The sequence below is a fragment of the Taeniopygia guttata genome, chromosome 6 (genome assembly GCF_048771995.1).
Source record: "Taeniopygia guttata chromosome 6, bTaeGut7.mat, whole genome shotgun sequence".
NCBI classification, from domain to species: domain Eukaryota; kingdom Metazoa; phylum Chordata; class Aves; order Passeriformes; family Estrildidae; genus Taeniopygia; species Taeniopygia guttata.
Genome location: NC_133031.1, coordinates 19,543,050 through 19,570,310, shown reverse-complemented (window position 1 = coordinate 19,570,310; position 27,261 = coordinate 19,543,050). Strand labels below are relative to the sequence as shown.

Here is a 27,261-nt window from a genome sequence, read left to right as displayed (position 1 = left end):
ATCAGAATAGGGATTTGCGACCTCATTATTTCATCATTTTCACACTGTCTGCTCAGCTGTATTGCTGCTCTCCACTTCAAGTGACCCAAAGCAGAGCAGGAAACCCGAGACAAGGGAGGAAGGCTGGCCAGCCTGCAGAAAGTTTTTGACACCCTGTGGGGATATGAGGCAAACACCACAAACACCCTGGACCCTTAAAAGCCTATTTATTCTAACTCTAAATCTAGATTAAAGATACCAAAAGATATTTGAAATACTGTATATCTTTAAATGTCATAGCAACTGTTTTACCACTTAAAGCCTCTTGACTGGAAACAAAGGACCGACCACCTTTGCTAGCATTTGGCTAATGCACCCTGAGTGTACAGTACTTGCTGTGCTTAAGAGGGAAGGTAACTCTTTTCCAAGTACTGATTTAGTTTCCAGTTTTCCCAAAAGTAACACTTGGGCTTTTCAAGGAAATTTTATTCCAAACGCATTTTGTGTTTTATATTGTGATCAGTTACACTTTTTATTGCAAAGGGATTTACTTATATTACAGTTAGACCCAGGATGCAACAAAAGGAGCAATACAAATTGCCTGAAGCATTTGGATACTTAAGTTGTACTGCTTGTGCTTTATCAAATAATATAGCAGTGTTCCACCTCGTCACAGTTGCTGTGTTGCCTAACATTTTGTTCCAGTAATGTGTCTGCAGTTATGCCCAAATTCAAAATAGTATCTTTACACTAAAGCGCCAGACAAATTTCTTAAAACTTTGCACATCAAGCAGAGGCAGAAATAGAACAGTTCCTTTAAAAAAAAAAAAATTATTCATACAGAAAGAAGAGGTTACTGTGCAAGATGCAGATGTCCAGGGGGAAAAGAAAAGGATAATTCTGCTTCTTCAAAATGTAACTTGCTCTTGAAGCAAGTTGACAGCTGGATCTGTAGTATCTACTACTATTAATTTAAATTCAGATTTTGTTATTTGCTAGCAGGTTTGCTTATGCAAAGTTGCATAGGCCATTAATAAGTTGCAAACACGTTTTGTCGCAACACATAAATTTGTGCAAATAAACATATTGGACTTACAGAAAAACAACTGAGTTACAGGCTACAATTCCTTATGGTGTAATGATGACATTTATATCTTAGTAACATATCTGGCTTCTACTTTAGGGGCAAAATACATTTCTTTGGAAAAGAAGCCTTAGAGATGGAGTCATTACAGTTTTGTGTTCCTGCACTCGTGTCAACCACAGCAACTCTGTAGTATTTTCAGAAGGTCCACCAGAAATTTGAACTATTGCAGCTTGCCCCTTTCAGTGATGTGAATGCAAGACATACGATAGCATTTATGAGAAGGGCATTGTTCGTAAATCTTTTTAGTAAAACCAAGAGAAATCCATATGCCACTGTTGCCAAGAAGTGCCTCCTAATCCAGCCACACAATATCTATGATAAGGTCAACCTTTTCTGCTTCCCCCATATTCTCATTAAAGGCATCTCTTCCTGGGCTTGTGTCATCAATGTCAGCCTAAACCAAGTTAATTATAGTAGAGAATACACAAAACCCCAAGTTTATCAGGAAAAAAAAAATCAGAAAAATGGTTCTTCTACTCCCTTCCTATCAGAAAACTCAAAGTAATCAATATTTTTCTCAGAACAGTATTCAGACTTACAATCAGGCAATCCCTCATGATACTGCACATCTCTTAGGAAGAGCAATACATGTCCCAAACGATTTACAGTCCAAGAGACTACTTGTAGAAGGACAAACATAGAACATTAGGCAGTCCAAATATAATCCTATTGGCATGGACAACAAAAACAAGTAGATGATCACAACAATCTGTCGTGTTGGGAAGCTTATTTATTAGAATTTACCACAGAAGAAAGTCTGACTTCTTAGTTACATGTGGCATTTTCTAACAGTAAAAATGTTGCAAGATACAGGAATGCAAGATTATTTTTTTCCCAAAATGAACAAAAGCCCTTTTCTCAGGGAAGTTATCCTGAAATACTTGCCAAAAATCTACACATGTGATGCTTTCATGTAACAAATGAGTAATTTGTTAAAATATTCAGGATGAGCTTCCCATTGAAACTGAAGAGAATATTTCATCAATCCTGAAAGTTGTATAGCCATTGATCTAGCCCCACCCTTCACATCCCTGCAGGGCACTCAGTAATGAATTCCTTTGCCAGTAAGATACTTGTTCTCTAATGATTTGCCACATGAAGCTCTCTTGGAGGTTCAGACCTCACTGGCAATCTGGAGGACATTATCAGACTCCCATTTCGTTGCAGTGATTGCTAGAGAAAGAAAAGTCATGGAATTGGCCTAAGGGACATCATCTAATCTGATGTCATAAAAAATATCAGCATACCTAAACAATCTGACTGAGGAGAGCAGAAAGGGTTTTGAACAACATTTCAGCAGTTAGAGCACTTGGATTTTGGTTCTAGGTTGTACAGCTGTTATGATATGGACAGTCATCCATCCTTCTGAAACAGAGAGGACAATTCTGTGACAATTCTGAACTGTTTCATCAAAAGACAATTAGACAAAGCAAGATCCTGGGACATTAAAGTCTGAGGCAGAATACATTTACTTCAAGAGGTTCAAACTTTTTATGTCACACATTTTTCAGTTTTTGTCATACCTTGTTTGGTTTTTTTCAGTGATTTCGTCAAAATCTTCTGATCATCCCACTTTCAAGAAAAATCATGAAGCTTGGAAGTTTTTTGGAGGTAAAGATCCATCTAACTGCTACTGTGTTTATACATGATGTTAGTTTAGTCCAATGGACAGGACAACTAAAGTGCCCTAAATCAGGACCAACTTTGCTAGTTCCTGTGCAAACCCAGCCTTGCCTGAGAAATGGTCCCACAAGATACAAGAGGTGCTGGACAAAAGAGAATAGAAGAGTCCAGATTCAGTTTCTCGTATATCTGTTATGGGCAATGGGAAAATAACCACTGGAAATATGTTACAACACCTGAATTAAAGCCACGAGGAGAGACTAAGGCTGTAGTTTGCAAAAGAAAAAAATAATCTTACAAAAATTTCAAGCCAGTGCTGCCAGCAGAAGAAGCAATTGCAGACTTTCTTCCTTCTTCCCCAGCCACTCAGCACTCTCCCCACTGCCACTTTTCTTGATTTAGTGCTTGTTTTTTCCTTTCGTAACCAAAAAAAAAAAAAAAAAAAAAAAAGTACAGCTGTTTGAGCTGGGAAATAACTCAACTGAAGTCCTTTTGGGTTTTGAGTTGTTGCTCAAAAAATCCCCAAACCACAAACCAGTCCTTTGTTTGCTTCTGAAAGTCACAACTCTTGAGTGCAGTTATGCTTATTTGCATTTATGCAGACTTCAACCAAATTTCAAACTGAGCAGAATACTATAGGAAAGTTTCAAGAGGGTTAAACTACTTCTGAACTGTTACCCTAAATCTATTGGACCAGAGTCTGTTTACATCTTGTAGGTGTAACTTTTTCCTGTCCCATCATCATGAAGCATCAGCTGCAGCACTGACCATCATCTGTGCTTGGGTTTCAGATCTGTACGTGTACGCAGTCTTTGTGTGCTCCATAGGAATCGTCAGTGTCCTCCTTTTCACACTTGTCATTCTCTGTCAGTCCCTTCTGAACAAGAGGAGATCCACAGGTGAGTGAAATACCATTCTTGATGACTGCAAAGTCTTTGCCAAAAAGGGGGGCAGAGGGAGCGGAGAAAAGAGTGCAGAGAAAGCAAGAAAAATAAACATTTCCTTGCCTTGATTGTAATTTTAAATAAAATTGGTAGGAAGAGAAAAATTCTGCCAGCCAAATTAGAACATAGGCATTTTCTTCCCTTTAAATAGAGAGGAAATAAAACTAAATTTGCTTTGGACTTTTCAAAAATCCTCTACCTTTGCACAAGCATAAATTGAAAGTAGTTGGAACTTCTTTTAGAGGAGACCAAGTGCCAAATCACTGAGTTGCATTCTGACCAGAAGCTAAAATTTTGCATGAGCCATGTTTCTCTAAGTGTGTAGAGGGGTTTCAAAGCAATCTTAACTCTGTTCTATTTTATTCTATTTTCTTGAGTAGCTGTCAATATTGTTGGGAATTTGAGGGCTTTTATTAGCACTATCTCACTTGCAGTATTTTCTGAAACTAAAGCATCATTTCAACTTTCAAATCTGTCTTTCCATAATAATATTTCAAGATCAAGGGTTACTGTGTCATTCTTGGCCTCAGAGAGGGTTTCTCAAAGAGGCTGCATCAAAGCAGTGTTATTGTAAACAGAAGTGCTATTTCAGATCTGTGGAGTAACCAGTGCCGGCTCTACTTTCATCTCAGTTTAAAAGTGGTTTATTTGGAGACCTCACACAAGCTGCAAGGATGAGATACCAGCACACTTAGCAGCCACCATGTCAGAGGAGAGTGTGAGGACCACCTCTGAACAGAAACTTTCAGGAAAAGTCTGGTTAGTGAGTTGCAGTTAATGACAGGAGAGAATAATGAATTTGCTGCCTCTGCAGCCTACAGAGATCCCACGAAGGAGTGAGTGACTCAGATACACAAGTGAGGACATGTAAGCCAGAAATAGATGTATAGAGAAGCCCTTGCCTGACCACAAACACATTTCAGACTGTGGCTCCATCTTCCTGGTTGTGCACTTAGCAGAGTAACTCTGATTCTAACTGAACCCAACAACTCTGCTTGCCAAGAGGAAGGAGCAAGATCGATGTTATTCTTCATACCCTGTTAAGTGATGACAAAGGTTTTGTGCCAAGGGAGTACCCACACTTAAGTATGTTGGTCATGGTGAGTCACCCTGAAGCCACAAGCGCTGGGCTGATGAATCCCAGTTTTTCTTGAGCAGACATTGGGTTAGAATTTGCTTGGTTTTGTCAATCTACTACTGTGAGCATACAAGCAGCTTGAAGGAAAGGTCTTTTTACATTGAATCAACAGCAGCTAAATATTAATACACAATATAGAACAAGGATTTACAAAAGAGAAAAAGCAGGTTCTTACGAGATGCTGAAACCTTTATTTGCTACCCAAATATCTGAATATTTGCATGCTCAAAAATGTGTCAGCGCTGTAAATGAGCATTCCCTTACTCCTGAAGGATTGGGCTACTGTCCTCCTATACATTTTAAAAAGGTCAGACAAGTAGATGGAAGCACTGCCTTGACTGGCCTAAACCTTGTCCCTGTGTTAGTCCCAGCTCCTGGTGCTCTCAGCACCCATTTTGTTAGGACCAAAATTCACCTCCTGGGAGCTGTATAGCTAAGTCCAAATATAAAAACTTTCCTATAGATAGGGGCAGAGTCATGTGAGTGCCCTGGTGTCTGCTTTTCATGGTCCTTTAAAGAACAGAGAATGAGAAGGGAGGGGCATGTGTGTGTTGCATTCAACTTCACATCATGACCCAGGGATGCACTCTCTCATCCTTCTGAGATATAAATTGGCAGTAGGTTGACAAGAAGAGACAGAGTCTGTCCTTTAAGAGAGGCATAGAAGCCACAAAGCCACAAAAGAGCATTTTAATAACCCTGGCTCCTAAAAGGCTGCAGTGGGGGCAGCTGCCCTTGCTCAGCACTACTGACTCAAAGGAATATGAAGAAGGATTTACACAGCTCACACACACAGCTGTCAGAGACAGGATGGTGGCTGGACTGGACCTCTGATCTAATCCCAGAAGGGATCTCTTTATGCCTGTAGCCACAATCTGACTTACATTAGGAATAGCCATACCTCCTGTGGGTGAACAGTTTATTTCAGGCTTCTGGAAATAAATACAGGCACCACAAGGGAAATAAAAGTCTTCAAAGTAAAATTACTGGCCTGCTGTGCTTTTCCTTAGCAAGCTGTCTTTTGGCTGGGCTGACCACTGGAATGTGTGTTGCCCAGCATTTCCACAGCAGATTTTTGGTGTTGTTTCATACATTCCCCTCTCCCGAGACTAGCTATGTCTTCAAGTCATACTGCATTTTAAAGCACAATGCAATGTATGGTGACTATCATCAGCTCTCCCAGTGTAACAGCCTGGCAACTCCACCCTGTCAGCAGCACAGGTCTGTCTGCAGTGCTCATTTGAAACTCATAAACTATGTTGGTATGAAGCCACATTTTCTCTCTTTTTTTCTTTTCTTTAACAGTGAAGCATTACCTGGTGAAATGCCCCCAGAACAGGTAGGATACTACACATCTCTTTGTTCTGTACCAAGGTACCAGCTCTGGATTTGTTTTGCTATGTGTGCTGTTTGTTTTGCTCTATGTGAAGAATAGGAGAAATGTTTTCAAAATGCGTATGGGAACATGAAGATTTGCAGATCCCTGGCTCCTGAATGTGCCTGTTGTGCATGAAAAGGGAGAATCTACCTGGGAGAATCTAGCTGTAGGTCCTGCAGGTGTTCCAGTGACAAACCTCTCCTTGATGTTCTGAATTGCTTTCTGAAGAAGCCTGCTTTCAATCTGTGTGGGTTTCCAGGGTTCCCCAACACCTCATGGGATGGTAATGACTTAAACTGTCCATGCACATAGACCAAATCACAATGTGACCCAGGGGTTCCCACACCTGGGGACAGAGTGGAGTTCAAAAACAGATTTTCAAGGCTCACAGTCTGTTCCCAGCTGAAGACTCCAAGTGATGGGAAGAATTCTTCTGCTGCTGCAGTGTTAATCACTGTCCCTTTAAATACCATCAGCTGCCAAAAGTTTTTTATGGTGTGGCTATAAAACCGATTTCCATTGTATGATTTTCCTGATATGTATATTGGACTGGAACTGCAGTAAAAATATATGACAAATATTTTACAAACAAAAAAGATGAAAGAGGAATGCCTCATAACAGCACAGCTGTTTCCCAGTTTTCAGTGACAGAAAACATGTGTTTTTAGCCTTGCAGTTTAAATCCAATACCTCTGGTATCACATACTGTTTCTCAAAGTCTCTTTAAACACTGTGGGATTCAATGCCAAGTACAGCACACTCTAGATCCTCCAACAGTGTGATTTTTATGCATGCTCATGAGATTATCATTGTATTCAATCTAACTGGCACTCAGAAGTGAAATCAAAACAAAGCAGCACAGGGTTCAGGAGAGGCCAGTACAAACCAAAACTTGCACGTTATTTATGGACATATCTTTGTTCTGTGACCTTGACCAGCCATTGCAGCACCCAAAAATTTAGAGACAGCTCAGCAGTTTTCATTTTTTCCTGCATGTTTTCACTTTCCCCCTTCTTTATTAACTGCTGGGACAAAGTTGGAATTACAAAAAACAAACCAACAAAAAAGAATGGGGAAGGGGAGGAAATCAAAGTATATTGGTAGGGAACATAAAAAGAGAAGAAAAATGAGATCCAACTGAAAAAATGGAGCATGTTAGTCAGATAAGAATTTGTTCAACAAATTCTGGCTCTCTGGGAATAGATGTAGCAGTGATACTGCTGCAAACACTGAACTTAGAGAGCAAACAAGCCAAGGTGATTTCTTCACCGTAAAACAGAGTCTCTAGAAGTGAAAGAAATGCATGACTCTATATGGATAAAAACATGGTTTCATGTATTTCAGTGTGACAAGTTATGCTAATGAAGTCCTCGATCACACAAAGGCATGTCTAAAGTGCATTGACTTTGGGGCTTTAAAATTAAATACCTATGAATGTGTTACCAGCATCATAATTATGTTTCACACTTGGTACCATTTATTTTCCATCCTCTGCTCAAAATACAAACCATCACTTCCTTCAAACTCATTGCTCTTCACCTGTGAATTCCTTGTCTTGGAACTTAATTTGACACATTTAGACCCAAAACCTACTGTCTAAATATCCATTAGGCCAAACTGATTAACTAATTTGCATGAGATTCTTGTCATTTAGAATTACTACTGTGCAAAATTCAGCCTTGATTAGAGAAGCTCAACTCCAGCTCCCTTAGTGATATTTCAAACACAGAGTAGAATCCACTTTCAAAATTACATTAATAGTCTGGTGTCTAAGAAATGTCTGTATTCCCACTGCAGTAATACCTAACCATCTTAAAATATTTTATGTCTTGACATGAGAATGATGTTTTTGCTTTTAATTGGAATCTAAAGCACAACGGGCTAAGTGATTTGCCCCAGGTCTCACAAAACGGCTGTGGTAGAAAAGAAAATTAAGTCCAGATTTCCTGAGGACAACAAAGCAAATGTTTAGGTTTTGGTTTGCTACTTGACCAATAACAAATTAAGGAAAAAAACATGAGTTGACCAAAACCCATTTCTTTACCACATTTTAAAAATAACTATCTAAATAAAATAGTACAGTTATTTTTAGTTTTCCAAACCACCTAATTCCATTTTCTGGTATTTTCTTTAAATGGCCTTCTTCATATTATTTTCCTTGTTATTGGATCATTTTGCCAGTTTTCAGATCCAGAAACCCCCAGGAGGTGAAGCTTTGAAAGCAGGAACATTTTTTTCGGTCTTTTATATTTGTGTTGGCCTGAACTCTCTAGTCTTTCAGTTACTGCTTTTCTGGAGATAAGTAATTGGAGGTAAATAAAGTGTTTGCCTCAGAAAGCTGTCCATCTTGACACCTTGGTTCCACAGTGCCAGTCTCACATTACAGGAGCACATTCTGCCACACAGAACCAGAAACAAGAATCCAGCTGTCCCTGGCACCTTTTCACACAGCTCTCCTGTCTGAAAAATATCCGAGTAGCTCCCAGTTCACTCAGGTGCATTTTTTGTCACCCCCTGCAGACCTTTGACAAGAGAAAATAGCTGACTTAGATGGCAACGGGAAGTTCCACATCCTAGACTCTAATAAGGATAGCAAAGCCAAGATTCAGTAGGTGTTGGTACAGCTGTGACCTTCAGGGCAACTGCTGCCCCATTCTATGATTATTACACATCTTCCACAGGTTACTTTCCCAAACACCTATGTTAATCTTGCACTCTAAACACTCATTAGATCCTTCAAAAAATGTACCACATGACACCACTGAAATAGAAGCCCAGATGCTGAAGAAGGAGCTGGAGATAAAAAACTAACTTTCCTTTTAGACATAGAACATGAAAGCTCACAAAGAGGCAGTGTTTCAGGTCCAAGGAGTGTTTTCTGAGCCTCCTTGTTTGGTTTGAGGACTTCAGTTCTGAGACAGCAAGTATAGCTATTGTATCTCCCAGAATTAGTTAACCCTGTGTGACCCTGGCATTTAAAAGAAATCTGCAAGTCTCAAATACAATTCTTTGTAGCTTCACTTTTCCTGGCAAAGTAGGAACAATAACTAATGCAATGAATTGACACCGAGCTTTTTCATATACTGTGCTTAAGAAGTTATGTCATAACAACAGCATCCTTAAGCTACACATCTGCCTTAATGACCTTGGATTATTAAAACCAAAAACATTTTAAAAAATCATTCTTGTCTCCTTTTTGGTAGTCTTTTTTCTAGGTAGTTTCCTGTTTGTACAAAGAAACCAGGCATAACAATTTCATTTTCTGCTGGTGTTAAACCATTTCATCTTGATTTTGGTATAGAAACAAATGATTGTTGTGGGATAGGTTCATAGCAGAGCAGTCAGACTTAGAAATTGTTTCAATCCACGCCTCAGTTTACATAAGATGCAATTTATTTGTACATTGTGAACATATTTTATTTTTTGAACACTTTTTAGAAAGTTTGGCAGCAAACCTATGTTTTTGACCGAGTACATGAAACAGAAGTCAGGAAAACCAGCAATCCAGAGTCCTTTTGCAATCCATACAAGTGTAAATCCAGAGTGATTTTACCAGTGGTAGTGACATTCATTTGAATTTGCAACTGCATAAAATGGTAATGTCTGTAATTTTGTTGTTCTTGTGTGGGCAATAGCTGAGACATCTTAACTTTCATTAAGTCTTTTGCCCAGTCTGAATATTTTATTCTATTAATATAAAGAGCGTGTTTCATTATGCAAAAGAATCTGGAGAGGAACAGGAGCTTGGGACAAATGATTTAAAATTCAGTGAAATAAGTGGTGTCAGTGTTATGACTGTGGAGACCCTGGTTGTGGTGTGGTGGAACTCACAGCACAGAAGAGAAAGGTCCCCACAACCACACTGCCCTAACCTGCTACAGGGTGAGCCCAGGGGCAGATGCAGCTGAGCAGCCACTGCTTACCAAGTGACCTCCATCACTGCAGTCATCATAACTGAATGGTTTACACTGTCCCCACACCCCAGCTGTAAGTGAAGGTTCCTTCCATTATCACTGAAGCCAGGACAGTGTTATTCCCCTTCAGCTGCAAGCAGGGAGTCAGTTACCACAGCTCAGTGACCTCAGTCACAGCCGCTGCAACCTGACTGCATATCCGAGCCCTGAATATTCCAAGCAGGGGTTTTGATCTCAGCCTCTGGGAGGTGATAAGGGTAAAAAGTCCAGCATATAGGAGTCTGTTTACAGTATAACTTGGATTCTTCCCTCATAGCTAAGGGCATCTTTTCAGCACAGATGTACTGGGGAATGCCTGAGTTAGAGAGTGGAGCATAGCTTCTTGTTTTACATTCCCTGGGCACACTGGCCCCCTTGAAGAAGCCAGATTTTGCAGATGTGGTTTTTGAGCTGCCTGAAGACATGCTGCATGCTCTCCTAGTCCCTCAGCCAGCCTTAGCCCAGAATCTGCATTGAAGATTTTGCTTTTCCATACACTTCCCATGGGAGCTCATGCAACTATTGTAATCTGTCTGAGCCTCTGACCCTCACTGGCAGGTGGGCAGAAGTTCATCCTAGGTGCAGCAGTGGGGTCATACATGCTTTTAAGGAAGAGGTGCTATGAAATGCGACTTATTTAAACCTGACAGTTTTCTTTTTCTAGGCCAGGATGAGTGAGACTCTTTGAGCTTCTCAACCATAATATAGGGCTGAAAAGATGCAAAACCCAGAGCGTTTGCAACCCCCATAAGAGGTTTTTCAATATGTACCCAGATCACAATCCAGGTTGTTGGGCACGGACTCCCACAGGTGGAAGGTGATGTGTTTGCATGAACTCACAGGGACAAACTTTCTGTCCCTCCACTGCCTTCATTTTCCCCTCACTTTTGGGCCTGTGCTTTGCAGCTCTGGTGAGACAGTTACCAGTGTGACAAGCATGTCTCCTCTACAGCCTAAGAAGGTAAAGAAAAAGAAAGAGAAAGAGAAAGAGAAACTGGAGCAGCCACCAGCCATCCCAGCAAAAGGTATGAAAATAGAGGCACAGAGGTATTTCAAATCCTGAGCACAACCATGGAGGGACAGCAGAGTGTGGGACATCAGGAATCCTGCTCTTTGCCACTGTCTCTGCATGTGAGGTGGCCTGTTCTTGCTTCCATTTGGTGGGAAGAAATGCCCTGTAGCTGCTGTGGGACAGGCTGTCACCTCCCTGCAGCTTTAGCCATTCTGAGATGCTACTCAATGAGTCCAAGCAGGAGGTCTCAGCTCCTACTAACTGTAGGGGAGAGAGGAACCTCTGCAGCAATATTCACCCTGCTCAAAGAGAAGATTAAAGTTAGGCAAGTTGAAGGTACTTGTTGGGGATATTGTGAGGGAAGCCAGCACATTGCACTCTTTAAAACTGGTGGTGCACTTGAGAAGTCAAGCAAAGAGAGCAGATAGAGACCAGCCTCTTGGGGACTTCATTTTCCAAGAGGATTTGTAACTCCGGGGTCAATCTCACAAACTCTTGGGTGTACTTTCTGAGCAACGCTGCCAGTGCTAAGCCAGGGAGTGAAGAGGGAAAGGACCTGAAGAATTACTGTGGGTTAGGTCTCAAATGATCAGTTCCCAGAGGGTATACTTACTCTAATGTTTGCATACAAACAGCATGTCTTGCATATCAGATTCTTTAATCTTATGAATTTTCTAGTTCAAAACATTCATTATGTTTCCATGTAAAATATCTGAAATATGGTTAAATTCATATATAAGTACATGCATTTGCTTCTAATTTTCTGTTTATATGTAATTTATAGATTGCTAATACATATACTAAAAATGACAGTGAATTGTGTGATTGCTGATACATATAGTAAAAATGACAATGTGAAATGATCCCTTAATATTTATTTTTTGTAGCTCCAATTGCCAATAATTTCCCAAAGCCCAAGCTCTTGAAACCTCAAAGAAAATTGATCCTGGTGAGTGATTTTCAATGTCATAATTTTGTGTATACTCCTCTCTCAATACAAATGTTGTAATGTTGCCAGAACTCTAAGTTTATATATTATAAATAGCCTTAAAAAAAAATACAGGTACTTTTTAAGTAATAATTTTTCAAGTGATGAATTATCTTGGTTCTTTTCATTTTGAGCATTATGTTACACTGGATTATGTTTTCCAGCTTTCTAACGGTTCTCATGTCTACAAACTTGGCCTGTCCTTAAATGAAACCTGCTATTCATTGTCACGTGCTTCTAGCAGCTGGTGTTTTGGAAAAAAATACCAGTTACTGACAATCATAACTGTACTGTTCACACTTCTTTTGAGACTTCTCAAGTGAGAAATGGGGAGCCTTATTCTGCACTTCATTGGTATAAGTCAGAAATGTCTTGAATTGCAGGAACAAGATGAATATATATATATATATAGGTCATACTAAGGGAAAAAACATTAATATAACAGTTTCTCTTGGGTACAAGTTTCTGTTTGAAATATACCCTTACAGATACACGCCAGACAAATCAGATGTATGGTAAGATGTTTCTCTGCTTTTTAAGAAAGCAGTGCCTGGACAAGACATCCAGTTGTAATAGAGTGACAGAGTTTTATACCAACTCACTTCAGATGCTTATAGCTGCTGTGGTCTGCTCTGTTCTCTGTGTAGGCAAGAGAAAGAGATGAGCTAGAGTTGGAGCCTGATGCTCCTGGTAATTCAGACTACCACTCTGAGTTGCCTTTGGGAATCCTTTCGTCCTTCTCTGGCAGTAGAGAGATCCCAGAGAGACCAACTTTCTTTATTAGGTGAAGGTGGATCCTAAAATTATGCCACTGGCATAACTCAAATGCCATGTGATGGTTTCACTTTCAGGTGAGGCTTAGAACTGGGAACCTTCCCACCAATTGTCAGTGAATAACCTCTACTTTTTACAAACATGTATACCTGGGCATAAAGCCAGGTGACTCGAGAACAGTTCAGCTAATATCTTAGGCAATTTTACTGCTTGGATAAGGAGCTTGTTGTTCCTCTACTGGTCCTGCTGGGATCGCCCCTTGGCCAAACTCTGCTTATACAGGTCAGTCTTTGATAGAGGAAGAGGCAGAGTTTTAAAACTCCCTGAAAAAGGCCTTGTGTTGACATGTGGCAGGCCAAAGCTATGCTAAGAGGACAAAGACACAGATGAGAGCACTTGGCACCAGGGGTGACAGCCACCCTTTGCCATGCACATGGAGTAAAACCCAGTGCCCAGGCACATCAGTAATCAGGCAGTCTTCAGCTGTCTTAGGAAAAGCTGTCACCAGTTAAAGCACTCAGATACTTCCTGCAGGTCAATAAAACACCTCAACACATGCTGAACTTGAAGGAAATCTGTTTCCAGATACTTTTTCTTTCTGGACTAATTCCAAGGATAGCCCTCAAATAGCTGCTGCTCTTCCTTTCTTGCTACCCAACACCAGTCAAGGCCCAAACACTTTGGAGGTGAGCAGGAGTAAAGCCTTTTCAAACAACAAAATCAGCTTTGTCTCCCCCAGCACAACTGAGGATCCACACGCTGCATGCAGACAGCAAACTCTGTTTTAATGTCTCAGTTTTGGACTTCAGTCAGGCAGCTGTTTCTGTATGTTGCTCTCTTCCCTTTTGTATGTCACCTCAGAGTGCTCCTGGAGAGATGCAGCAGCCCCCAGAAAGTTCACAATCTATGGACATGAGTTAATAGTTTTAAGTTAAAAAGTGATGCAACAAATATGGACTCACCTAGCAATAAAGTGCATTAAGGGACAAAGTAAACAAAACCAAAGTCAGTCTATAAGGCACATTCAGAAGCTGAGCAGGGCACCTTCCAGAGCAGTTTCCCAATTCTGTTCTTCTTGTCTTGTTTTACAACAGAGTTGTCTATGTTTTTTGAATTCTCAGGAAAAAAAAAATCCATACTTTCTGCTGTTAAACTACTTTTTTTTTCAGTGAGGAAAATGAAACTAATTGAAATTAAAGAAGTTTACAGAAAGGTAAAACATACAGAAAATACAAAGACATATCAAACACATCTAAATGAAACTTTTATTTTTAGTAAACTTTTCTCCCCAATTTTAATTCTCAAAAACTCTCAGATTTTAAATTTTCCATCTGCTTTGGGGCAAAAAAAATTACCATCATCCTGCCAAATCTCTGCAGGATAAAATAACCTTTTCTTTCCAATTGTAATGCTTGCACAGCTGGTGTCTACACTAGGTATTTTTTCACTGATGGCACATGTACCACATAATCACTACTGCAAAGACAGGCACAAATTGCTGAGTTTCTGGGCTACTTTTTCATCTTCCTTGTGCAACCCAAGGAAGAGACTATATTGGGGCATTGGGACAATATTCTAGAAAACCTAAGCTAACAAGCTAGAGTGTAAAGGAACATTACAAAATAATTCCAGTGTTTTGGGAAATTTTTTTGTAATAGCCTAAATACCAGCAAAATTATTTCCAGAGGACATATGCTTTTGGTTTCTTGAAAGATGTTTATAATAAGCTAGAGAATTTCTTTTGTTGTTAACGTGCTAGAATGGTTTGCAGTATAATTTTACAAGAACACAATAACCTGGATAAAATATGGACATAATCTCAATGAAAAAAAAAAAAAGTGAGAGAGAAAGCCTAATACCAAGTTCAATTGCACAGCTTTGAGTAAAGCCTTTTAAATACTCTGCTTAAGTCATATTGCTTTTGCTTTAGCCAGAATAACAATTCTATGCTCCCCCTGTTGCAAAATATTCCCCATCAGTGTCATTCTCTATTAGCATCAACGAGAAATGTGTACAGATCAAAGGAAATAGAGATGCTGAAATGCAAAAGGGGATCTTTTTTATAGCATGCAAGAAGCACAGAGAGTCATTATGAAAAAGAAAATTCTGAGGGCCCACAAACTCTTCTCTCTAAGGGCTGTTCTGCTCTAGCCTTAAGTACTTAGCCCTTTGAGTTGGTAGAGATTAATCTTCTACTTCCTCAACCAAATTTTCTGGAAAGGCTTTCATTGCCTCCTAGTGATTAGCTGTCATAGCCCAAGAGTCTCAGTTACAGAGCATCATCTAAATGAAAAGGCTTTAGTGTCTTTTCATGAACCTTTAAACCATCAATCTGAGGAGCTCCTGTGTGATTCACTACAACCAATGGAAAGGATGCAACTTCAGGTTGGATCAAACCTTCAAATCTTATGCAAAATTTTTTGTCGACTTCATAATTTTCACACTAAATTTTAAGGGGAGGAATATTTGCTCAGATAAGGCAGGCTGTAGGGAATCTTCTGATTCTGTCACTGACACGTGCACTCTTCTATATCATATAAATATCACACTTTGAAATGAGGAATATATCTCCTGTATTACAAATTATCCCTTGGACTTAGTTCTTCAAACACACCCATGTAAGTGTCACATTCCACAAGATTTGGCTTCTGCTGTTCCTACACTGACCAGTCTCTTGAATACCCTCTCTGTTGAATAGAGTATATCTGGCTTCTCTTGTTCCCTGCCACAGAGGCGTTCCTGCGTGACTTCTGGAGCAGAGTCCTCTCAGTGACCATAGTGCTGAGCTGTTTAAGAGAAGCACACTCTGCCTCCAGCTCGTGCAGCGTGGACAGCACTGTTTATTTCAGCATGGACTGGATCACCGGTGGCTCAGTGCTCCGTGGTTACTGAGATCTGCTTCTTATGATGGTGTGAAAGCTGCTTGAGAAACGGGATTATGGTTGTCTAAGGCAGAGGGAAATTTCTAGCAGTCAGTATTTTGCACAACTAGTAGGATTCCTCAGTAGTCTTAACTGTAGGTATCATTGGCCCTTTCCTTGAGAAAGAAAAAGGAAATAAAATACATCTGCTGAGTAATTTTTGATTCTGAAGCTGGGAACAATCAGGTCTTCCTTTCTACGGATGACTTTAAATTAAAAGCTGTACCACCCTCTGTTAGAAGAGTTGCTTCCTCCACAACATGTAACAATGAGTGATGATTTAAGCTCCCAATTTCTTAAGGCATTATTAATCTCCACAGACTGGCAGTAAGACCATACGTATGATATACAAAGGGCTGGTGAACAGTTTTTCCCTTGACTCCCTGTTATTCTTTAATAATTCCATTCAGTCCTCAGAATACCTCTCTGTAAGATGAATAATCCTTTTTTTTTTTCAGTTCCTCCATAGGATGTGAGATGTCCATAGGGCACGATTATCATTTACACATTCAGGTGATGACACATTTAGAGTAACAAAATTGTCACCAGTGAAATGAAAAATTTTAATTACTACTTTTTTTTTTAAATGATAAGAAGGAATCAGCCTGATTTCCAGCAATGTTGGTTTAGAATCTAGGAATAACTGCAACTGTAAAAGCAATAGAGCTTTAGCAAAGGTGAGGATGCTCTTCCTCCAAAACTCATTCAGTTCAACTTATCAAATCATCTTCATCCCATCATAACTTCTGTGAGATTCAATAACAAAATTTAAATATAATGGTGAACAAGTCTTCACAAATTGTTGTAGATATTGTTTTCAGGGACATACTCTCAGGGAACATAGGAAACATTTTATGCTATAGGGAGTAAAAAACAGGCATCTTAATGGGAAAAAACCTGCCCTTTTTAACTGATAATGCCACTAAAAGACATAATTACTACTCTCCATATTTTCCAATGTCATATTTCTTAGCTTTGGCACTGAATGTCTCTCTTGATATTTCAGCACTTTTACTGGCCAGTAGATGGATTTCTAGAGGATAACTAATTTTGCAGATCTAGCTTCAGAACTTCTGCAGAAGTAATTTCTGAAGCTCCTCTGTTACAGGGGTATCTCTGGCTTTCTACTAGCAATCAAGTTACTGACATTGGTAAACACTTGAAGCTCTTAAAAAATCTTTTTCTGACTTCTGAGTAATGGTACAATCTTAATGAGGAAGTCATCCCACTGAAGTTTATAGGGTTTGAGCATTAAGTGTGTCTGTGGCCCTCAGGAGCACTACTGATTTTAGCACAAGAAAGACCATATATTTTAAAGGGAGGGATTTTCCAATGTAGATTTAAAAATCAAGACTATCAGATCCTTTTCTCTCTGAAGCTACAGCAAATTTTCTCCTGCCTGACCCCAGTGCCAGCACGTGCTTTCTCCAGCGTCTCAGGTGGCCCAGGCACAGGAGTGGCAGCCCATTCACTGAACATGCTGGATCTTCGCTTCAGCACATCCTCACTTTCACCTCACTCACTGACCCTTCAGTGGTGGCCAAGCTGTCAGCCATATCCCATCCCATGCCCTCCCTGGCTGTAAAAACCAGGTGCTTTGAAAGGAGATATGCAGGGGAGATGATGGGCTACCCCCTTTCCCCTAGGCTGCACTCAGCATGCAGCTTCCACCCTCTGGGCATGCATACAGAGACAGACAGCAGTGTCCTCCTGTGGTAACAAACTCAGTCAGTTGGCCTGGGGAGTCCTGTCTGAGCACTTCTGGTGGGGTGTCCTCAGCAGTGACACTGGATGCTCCCAAGCTGTGCCATCTGGACAGTATCTGCATTTTTTCTGTGGAGCTTTTTACCAACTTTGACTACAAAACAGGATGTTTCTCAAACAGTAAAGGAAAAAGGGCAAAGAGTCAAGTTTGGCTTTTGCAAGAGAAAGGGAGAGAAAAATATTGGTAGTTCCAGAATGTGCTCGCTAAGAAGAGCTCCTTCATGGCAGTGGGGCCAGGCTGCTTGCTTGGTGCTGTGGAGTGACCTGGCAAGAAGTGCAGTTCCTCGAGACTGGATCACACAAACATCAGCAGCACCTCCTGACACTGTACCTTTCCCATGTGCACTTCCTGCAGCATCCCTGGGCACCACGTCTCCACCCAGCAGCAGGCACGGCTGGGCCACAGGTGGCAGTTTGCCAGGTACTGGCAATCACACCAGCAAACATCTGCAGAATTGGCAGCGTTTTATCCTGCTGACCTCATCCTTTCACTTGTGAGTGCAGGGCATGCCAGTGAAGGTAGAGTTTCATTTTCAAGTTTACTGCAGGAAACCAGAGTTACTAAAAATACTGTGAAGCTCTGACTTGAAATTTCATAGAATGGCTTTAGAAGGGACCTTAGAGATCATCTAGTTCCAACCCCACTGCCATGTGCACAATTTGGGACATATGCTTGTTAAATCCAGAAAACTCAGATGAAAATTCAATGTCATCCACAGGGTTTTTTCCCCCCTGTGATAGTCTTTCTGTATCATATCTCAAACAAAAACTACATTACATGTGATTATATAGACCCTGAATTCAAAGGGGAATGTCTGCAGCAGTAGTCTCTAAAATATTTAAGACTGAAATAAACTGGGAAGTCAGGCCTTTTCTGCTAATTTTTGATAGTAAACTAAAAATTCACATTGGGTTTGTCATCTTCATGATAATGTGTGTGGTCATGGAACAGTGAGATTGCAGCAGTGCATGTTGGCATCAGTTGTTTTTCCAGAGAAGTTAAATTTATGAGGTTATTATTTGCTTGTTTTCTTCATACCTAATCACAAATTTGGATGAGAGTAGTACTTAGTTAAAACTTAAGAACTTTCAAGTCTGACATTGCTCACAGTAAACATCCTTGAGGCTGCAAAGAAACAAACTAGATAAGCCTGGTAGGAGCGAACTTGACATTCCTGGTAATTATGAAATAAAATGAAATAAAATTCAGAATAATTTTGATTAAAACCCTAACCCTTCTAGTTAATTTCTAACAGATTTATATACTAGACAAACCCAACAAAAACAAAACTATATATACACTTACTTTAGTTTCTTTTACATATTCACATGATAGACCTTGCAGATTGCTTAATAAGAAAAATGTTCCTATAAGTGAACTCTTTTGAATAGTTGCCAATGGGAAGTCCTGTGATTGGAATAAACTAAAATTAAACTGAAGAAACCTGGAAGAAGAATCACTTTGCATTTGCCAGAAGATACACTGGAAAATCATAACTCTTCCTAATTTATATATTGGCAAGGTATATGATCCCAAGATGAGAAAACAGACATACAAGATAAATACTGTATCTAGGAATGCCACATTGGAATAGAATCCTATTTGAAAAAATAATTTCAATATTATTTTAGAACAATGATGCAATTTTTTATAAAAGGATATTGTAGCCCTAGAAACCCCAATGACCTCCTAGAGGAAGACTCAGGACAGAAAGAGAAAGGTGAATGGCCAGTCATTCATTGTATCTTCCTCTTCTGCCCTACCCTCCATCCCACCTATAACACCAGTTATTAAAGTCACACAATTGTTCCAGAAAGAAAGTGGTGGCACACTTCCAGGTTAACACTGCCAAGACAATATCCAATCCTAATGAGAGATGAAATTGTAGAATTAGGGTTGTTTTTTTTTTTCCCTATCTGCTCAAAAAAGTTGGTTTTGGACAAACAAACCAGCAAAATTAAATTAAACATGTGGTTGATAAATGAAGTGCAGAAGAGTGTATGGAATAAAAACCTGACTTCCACAGGTACTTAAAGTGCTATTGGCTCCCATGCACTGTTATTACACATCTTTTGCTGAAAACTGTATACCTTTCACAATTTTGAACCTCCTGTGTGTTTCCTCATATTTTCAATCAAATTATTACATACTAGAAATATGCATAAGGGAAATTATTCTACACATTTTATGGTGTGCTGTTGCTTGTAGCAGTAATTGAAGTACCTTTTCCACTTATGAAAGTACTAATTTTATTTGGTTTTATTGCTTTTCTAGATGCAATTATTTATTTAGTGTGTTTTGGCTTTATTAAATTATGTTTACTATAGGAACATCATAAAAATGTATGAAAGCAACACATCAGCCACTACTGCCCAATGACTTATTTTGGGGAATCTAGTGTTATTTTTCATATCCAAACATAATAGAATAAGGTAAGAATAAAGAGATAATCTACACTGGAAAACAATGCAATTTTGAGATAATATAATAAAACACCTGGACAATATGATTTCATAAATCTTACTTCTAAAATTTACATGAGCTGGGCGTTAGAGTGGCTATTTTAGGACATGCGGCATTTTCTAAATGGAAACATAAGAAATACGATTAAACAAGGGGAAAACATATATTTATGTTAGGATTTAACTTGTCCTGAACAACTGGTTCCTACAGAACAAGGAAAATATCTCTGCCTCAACAAATGTCTGCATCAGACTTAGGAAATGTAGAGTTTTACTCCAGCAGTGATCAACAGCTTTGTTTCAAAAGTTTTATCAGATTCTTTTTTAGGAGGCTTTTCATATGCAGTGTGAAGGTCTGATGTGACACAAAAGCTGGCAGCAAAATTCTCAATACCTTCAAACAGAAACTCAATATATTGTCATACACTGAAAATAAAATCTGCAGCATTTGTTGGTGTTATTGTGGTGCCCACCTTCAGTATACCTCCTGTATTTAGCTTCTGTTATTAGCCTAACTAAATAGAAAGGTACATAGCATTTGAAACCTCAAAAGGAATGTCTAACTTAACATATAAGCAAAAAATAACTGAAGTGCCTAGAAACTGAGGCTAATACTTTCAGGATAGAAAGAGGAGGGTAATATAAAAATTTTTCAGGCATCACAGCAGTTGACCAAGAGTTTTTTTCAAGTCTTTAAGCCAAGGCCAGGATAGGAGAGATGTCCTTCTAAACACTGTGGTTCAGTTCAGTCTTAACATACTAACAAAGAAAATATATGTTTGATTTCTCTTACAGTCAAGATCTGTCTGGATCCACAGGAATTCCCTTTGTCATTACACCAGAGAATTCAGTGAATGCAGGAAATGTTCTATGTTGTCAACAGCAGAGCATTTGATAGTACATGAGGACCAGAAATTAAGATGAAATAGGCAACAGATGGAATTGGGGCAGGGAGGGAAGACAGTGTGACCAGTGAAATGCAAAGGTGCCAGCCCTGCAGGCAGTGCCCTGCAAGAGGCTTGTACTCACTTTGCACAGATCGGCTGACTTCAGTGACACCACTTGCAGCAGTGACACCACTTGCACAGATCTTTGAGAATTTGATCTGCAAGGAAGAAATAAGCTCAAACTAATGCTGGAAAAGTGTAAACTTTCCCACCCTGATGTAAACAACCAGAAATGCTGAGTGTGAGCAACTGTCAAGGCAAAAGGAGAGTATTCCAGAGCAGTGCAAAGGACAGGAAGCAGGGAAGCACAGGGACGGATTTCAGAGGATATTAGATGCTTATCTTTTTAGACAGAAGACAATACAAGACTTATTCAAACACATTTCAAGGAATCGGGAATCATTGTGTTAAATCATAAATAAATAAGCAATAAATAAAATGTGTAACTTTTGATCTTGGCAGATATTTACAATTTCTTCCTAACATTTAAGTACTGTGTACTTCAGTTTTAAGTTTACAACTGCTATTTCTTAGTCTAAGAGATGTAAACTTTTCATGGTTACTTCTTGTGACTGCAAAAATTTTCATGGCTGAAATGTTTTGGTTTTTTTAATTGTCTTCTGCACTTCAACTTGAGGACACCAGTTATCTGGGTAGAACACAGTACTCAAGAAAATTCTCCAGTTCTTCACTTGCACAGGGCTGTAGAAATTCACCCTTTTTCAGGGAGCATAAACCTCAATCTTCTACAGATAAACTAAAATCTATTTCAAGTACTGAGGGTCTCACATACAATTCCACAGCAACTATTTTATTTGTTGCTACATTTTCTGAGGTGAATTAGACATGAACAACCCACTCCCACCTGTGAGCAAAACACATGCATGAGCACAATACAAGATTTTCCTCCCCTAAGCCACCAGAGTCTGGATGAAGCTGCCAATAGCAGTAGGCAGCTTCTGCCACACATGAGAAATTTGTTCAGTAAATCTTATTGACCATCTCCCTTAGCTAAATTTTGTAATTTTAAGTCAAATTCAATCATTGTAATACAGCAGACAGTTTTGGTGGTATGGCCTTTATTCTAAACTCTGAACTCATCTATAGCTTGGCAAAAATATTGAAATTCCACTGGAATGGCAGTAACTCTATCCAGTTTTTTCTGCCTTCTGCATATTTTTAACATTTTTTGGTTCTGTTAAGAACTATACTGAGAGGCTCTGTGAGTGGCTGTGATTAGAGATCTAACTGGTCCAAGGTTTACAGCTGGAAAGCACATCTGGCATATAGCTTTCAAATTGTGAAATCTGCAATAAATAAAATTGGGAAACTTAGGATTAAGAAGGCTGAACATTTTGCTAACATACATCTTTAAAATCTGTAATATTGGAATTGTCAAAATATTCTGTTTGTAAAATTAGAAGCAAATCTGAAATTCCTACTTAGCCCTGTTTCCTATTTTTAATACTGTTTTTATTTCATCTTCTATTAACTAGCTGTAATGCAGAGTAAACTGCTTAACAACCTGGTAGAATTAGAATGGGTGGGAGAAAAACTATACCCAATGTTATAAAATACCTACATTCAGTAGAAACAACATCATAACAAATTTGTTGGTTGTGTTTTGCAGCCAAAAATCGCAGAGGAGAATTTAACATATGCTGAACTTGAACTGATGAAGCCAATTCAGGAAGCCAAAGGCATTTCCAGTATGACAGTCTACGCACAGATACTCTTTGAGGAGAACAAGCTGTAATAGTTCATGCCTGTATAAATGTCCTTTGTCTGTGTTCTATTTAATTCTTGCTGTGCTGTTTATTTATAAAAATCATTCAAATGTCCTTATTTTTTTATTTCCATTCATGCACTTCTATTTTTCTATGAGACTTTTAAACACGATGTAGTTGAAAGTAGTCATAGAAAAAGCAGCTGGTCAACAAGTGACATCCCAGAGACAGCCTTCGTGGTGTTCTGTACCTCTGTTGGAAATGGACTGAAGCTCCACCGGGGGCATTTTGAGCACTAAACATTATTCCTTCTTTACTGCTGATATGATGAGGCCAGCTGCAAGTGTCAGTATCTTAGCAAGCGTCAGGAGGACAAGCAGCAGGATCCATGCCCATCAACCTGCTGCTGAAGGAGAAGACCACTGACCAGGAAAATGGCCACTTTAATGCATTTTGCCCCATCAGAAAAATAATAACCCAGTAAAGCTGAGACTTTTTGCTACAGCCAAGGAAAAGCTAAAATTACTTTTTCTACTTCTTTTCCCCTTCTTCAGAAATAGTTGAAAGGGTTTGTGTTCTATATTTTCAAATTCCCTTTCTAAATGACATTGTCTTTAAAAACTTATGCTACTTTTAGTATGGTGTTTGAAATAAAATATTTCAAAATAATATGAAGGAAACATTTATAGTTAAACTCCCATGATTTAAGGAAGAATATTCATAGCTTGGGAATATCTCCCAGGATTTGATTTTTTAAAATTCTGATTGAGAATAGGAAAAACTTGTTAGTGAGTAAAAAACTGAGAGAACCAGGACACTGCTTGTGGTCTTGGTTCAGTTTGGTATTTCCAAACCTGCAAAAGTTGCCTCCTGTAGCCTGCACCAATAAGCTGCACATCTAGAGGAAAAAATTATACAGCTTCTCCTTCAGTATGGAACAGACTCTGTGAAGCCCTCCTGACTTTAGAGTTATTTCTTTGGAAAGACCAGGGCTCAGGAGATAGGGAAATGGGCCTAATGTCAGGACACAAAATAACATTCCTTTTTCTTTACCTCTTGATAACTGAGAAGGCATTCTTCCTTTTCCTTTGATACAGATTCATGGGAAATGAACTATTCTGTGCCATCCTGGGTATTTCAGTCATGAAGAGTAGCTGGACTGATGTTCTCAAGCTCCTGTATCTTCAGTGTCTAAATTTCCCCAAAGCTCAGTGATAATTTGAATACCTAACATCTTTCAGCTCTTGGGAAGATTTAACCCTTGAGTAACTGTGCAATTCATGGAGATGTAGAGGCCTGGGCTCTTCAGGTCACCATCAGGTCACGGAGAGCCGATACTTGGCACGTGCCAGACCTTCTCCAGTTGTGTGAGGGAGCCCCATGACATCCAGCAGTATTTAATGTGGATTTTGGAGTAGCACGCCTTGGGCTCTGGAGTCATAACTAAGATGGCCCAAGTTGCTTCTTCCTTTACAGGTCACAGGCCTTTAGTGACAGAAGAGCTTCTCACCAGGGCTCAGAGCACAGCTGGGAATCACCACAGGAACACTCGTGCCCTTGTTCCTGTTCCGGCGTGGGAGTGCAGGAGAGGAGGGTGGCGGGACAGTCAAGGATGGGGACATGCATCCAAGGACAACCATGTGACAAAGCACATCACTGCCTTTTGGAGGGGTTCACCAGAATAAGCAAGTCTGTATAAACTGCTTTTTAACTTTTTTGAACAGTGGTAGAGATTAGGCAGCACACAATCTGCTATTGTCTAGCCAGGATCTGTAAATATAAAATGCAGTCATCTTCTTCCACATTGGATAAAAATCTCTTCTATAAAAAGGTATTTAGGAAAAGCTTATCAGGCTGGCCATTATGTACAGTACTAATTCCAATTCTATTTCTTCATCAAAACAATTCTTTCCAAACTAAGGGCAGCTTTCAAAAAAAAAAAAAAAAAGTGTTAGTAATTATTTGCATTTTTAATGTTTGCATTTGTGAGTTGTCAAAAAATATGTTTCATCTTTGCATTATTCCAGGATTTAATCACCCACCAAAAGGGCATGGTAGCTTTCCTTGTTCTCTGATCAGGTGCTGGACTTTCAGTGACAACAGCAGTCAGTTCATTGACCAAAACCAAATTGGTGCTAATGAGTGATTCAAAATTCAGGGATCAATTTTCAAACAGCCAGTTTAACTGACTATTCAGAAAGGACATCTGTAATGCAGACAGCTGTTCAAAAGGCCTTAGAAAAATATAGAATTTATTAGTTGCTGCTTTGGAATTTTAAATCCTAACACATTAATGATTTGATCACTTAGCTGTGAAAACTTTCAGATTTGGTTACATTTCTTTTGCATAGAACTGGCTATTGTGCCCATTATTCTGAAGAATCCTCTACTGTATATTTATGCCCAGCATGTTAATGAATACCATTCTTTATGTATTAATATCCTATATATTCCTGTTTATGTTTGATATCTAATTCCCAAAATAATAGTTAATTGAACTGAATAAATTACCTTTTTTTTTTTTTTTAAGATTTGTTGTCTTAGTCTCTGTAGGATTTATTGCTTCCTAGAGAGGGATATTACTTCCTAGACTGAAGGACATGTGTTTATCTCTTACACAGCAGTTAGAAAGTCACAGTATTTGGAATTGAATTCTTAATTCTGCATAAAATTCTAGCTTCTAAAATGTTTTCTATTTGAAACTGACTTCAGATGCAGCAGAATCCTGAAAGACAACAGACCAGCTGAGTGAAACAAGGCCAGAAATATGACTTGGGAGTACACCCATCTTCCCAAGAAGGTATTTCCTGTATCTTTTCTTATGTGATGTCCACTTAGATTTAATAATGTCAGATCATATCACCAGGGAAAGGAAAAATATCATCCTGCAATTAATTGCATATCTGTAAGTGTCAAAGCAGCCCACTGAAAGCCTACAGAGAAGAAAATTTCATTGAGTGTAATATGCTTTAGTATGAGAACTGGAGAATAAATGGATTTAGCTCCTTTTAAGAGGAATTGTAAGGCCAAATTAATCCCTGGCCTAATTCTCTCTGGCTTTAGCAGAGCAGCAGCAGAGCTGAAGGTGGCCCATGGTTCTTTTATGACAGGAGTTCCCATGAAAACTCTTACTACCTTATTAAGCAGCAGTTGTAGTCTGTTGAGTCATGCTATTTTGGTTACTCCTTCTGTTGTCATTGGTAAAACATGGCTTTGTGCTGAAATCTTAACAAATACAGCTCTATTAGCTTCACACCAATTTAATATCAGATTGTTAAACGTTAATGTACTGCACCCTATAGCTTTAAATAGAATTAGATATGTTTACAGCTTTGGTTAAATGCACCTTGTTCCTCCACATTAAATTTTATTACTAGAATCCTCCATCAGCAAATAGGAGTAAATCATATTAGTGTCGCAGGCTGTGTGGGGGTTGAATCTGCAGCCCAAGGAAAAGGTATTTTATTACTCTTTATTACAACTTTCTAATTGGTAGGTGTGGTCAGCGTGTCATTATCTCTGCAATTGCAAGCAAATTATTTGTTTTAGTGTAACTGGAACGTAATTGTGGGGTTCTCTTCATTAAAAAGTTCAATAAACTTCTGTCCTTAGCCAAGGTTTGGACAGGTGCTGCTGGCAAAGAAGGACTCAGATCAGAAAAGATGGCATTTAATGTTTACTTTGTAGGTTAAGTTCTGCTTTTAAAGGGCTTCTCCAACACACCTCGAGTGAGTGACATCTGGGTGCCAAGATCCTTTTTTGCTTCAGCCTAACCTGCCAGGGTAAAAGATAAAATTCCTAAATTTTACTGCATAATAAGTGGTCCTCTGAATTTTCTCCAGTGATGTGAAATGTACTCATTCCATGTGCTTTGTTTCACCGGCAGGTTTGATTCCATGTCGCTGCCTTGGTTGGGCTGATCAAAAGACTGCATGTCAGTGGAGGACTCTTGCACAGCAATAGCAATTTCAGGAATCCTCCGTGTCTTGGCACCTTGTGTCTCTCTTTTTCCTTACCAGTATTGCTGGGCTGTTTCCAAACCCCTCAAAGGGCTTTTCAGTCTTCCACCACTATGGTCAGAAATGTTTTGGCAGCCCTTTGTGAGCCTTCTGCTGAGACCTGCTTGGGTTTACATTTTATGTAACAGAGAGGGTAACTGCAGCTGTATTTCCCTGCTGTGAGGATCTAAGACATGGTCTCTGAGAATCTGTCCCTGCATCTTACAGCAGAGAAGCAGGAGGTCATGTCCTCAGAGGCCATAGGCAATCTCACTTGGATTGTGATCCTGGCTAGGGAAAAACTTAGGGGAAAGGGACTGGTTTGGTCAAACTCATGGACGTAATTTGAGTTAAGCCTTGTTAAAATCCTATCTCTTTGTCTGTAGCAGTATTTTGACATGAGGAAGTGAATTCGAACACAAGAGTGCTTTTGGGCTTTGTACATAGAGCTGTGGCAAGACAAGATCACCTCTGGGGCTTTTGCCTTCCTGTTCCAGGCTGGCAT

The 27,261-nt window shown here is 39.3% G+C and overlaps 1 protein-coding gene across 3 annotated transcripts in view; it reads left to right on the top strand.

Moving 5' to 3' along the window:
* The window catches only part of VSTM4 (V-set and transmembrane domain containing 4), a 31,885-nt gene extending 6,604 nt beyond the window's left edge, over positions 1-25,281 (top strand). The window contains exons 3-9 of one of the 3 annotated variants that reach the window (XM_072931080.1): positions 2,669-2,737; positions 3,541-3,648; positions 6,137-6,170; positions 11,069-11,187; positions 12,062-12,123; positions 22,662-22,783; positions 24,235-25,281. In XM_072931080.1, the coding sequence (XP_072787181.1) occupies positions 2,669-2,737; positions 3,541-3,648; positions 6,137-6,170; positions 11,069-11,187; positions 12,062-12,123; positions 22,662-22,783; positions 24,235-24,457 (737 nt within the window). In that variant the 3' untranslated portion in view covers positions 24,458-25,281. Of the gene's footprint in view, positions 1-2,668; positions 2,738-3,540; positions 3,649-6,136; positions 6,171-11,068; positions 11,188-12,061; positions 12,124-16,315; positions 20,534-22,661; positions 22,873-24,234 lie in introns of those variants that run through there. The other 2 variants (XM_030276026.4, XM_072931081.1) reach the window with 2 other exon arrangements.
* Positions 25,282-27,261: the final 1,980 nt, after the last annotated feature.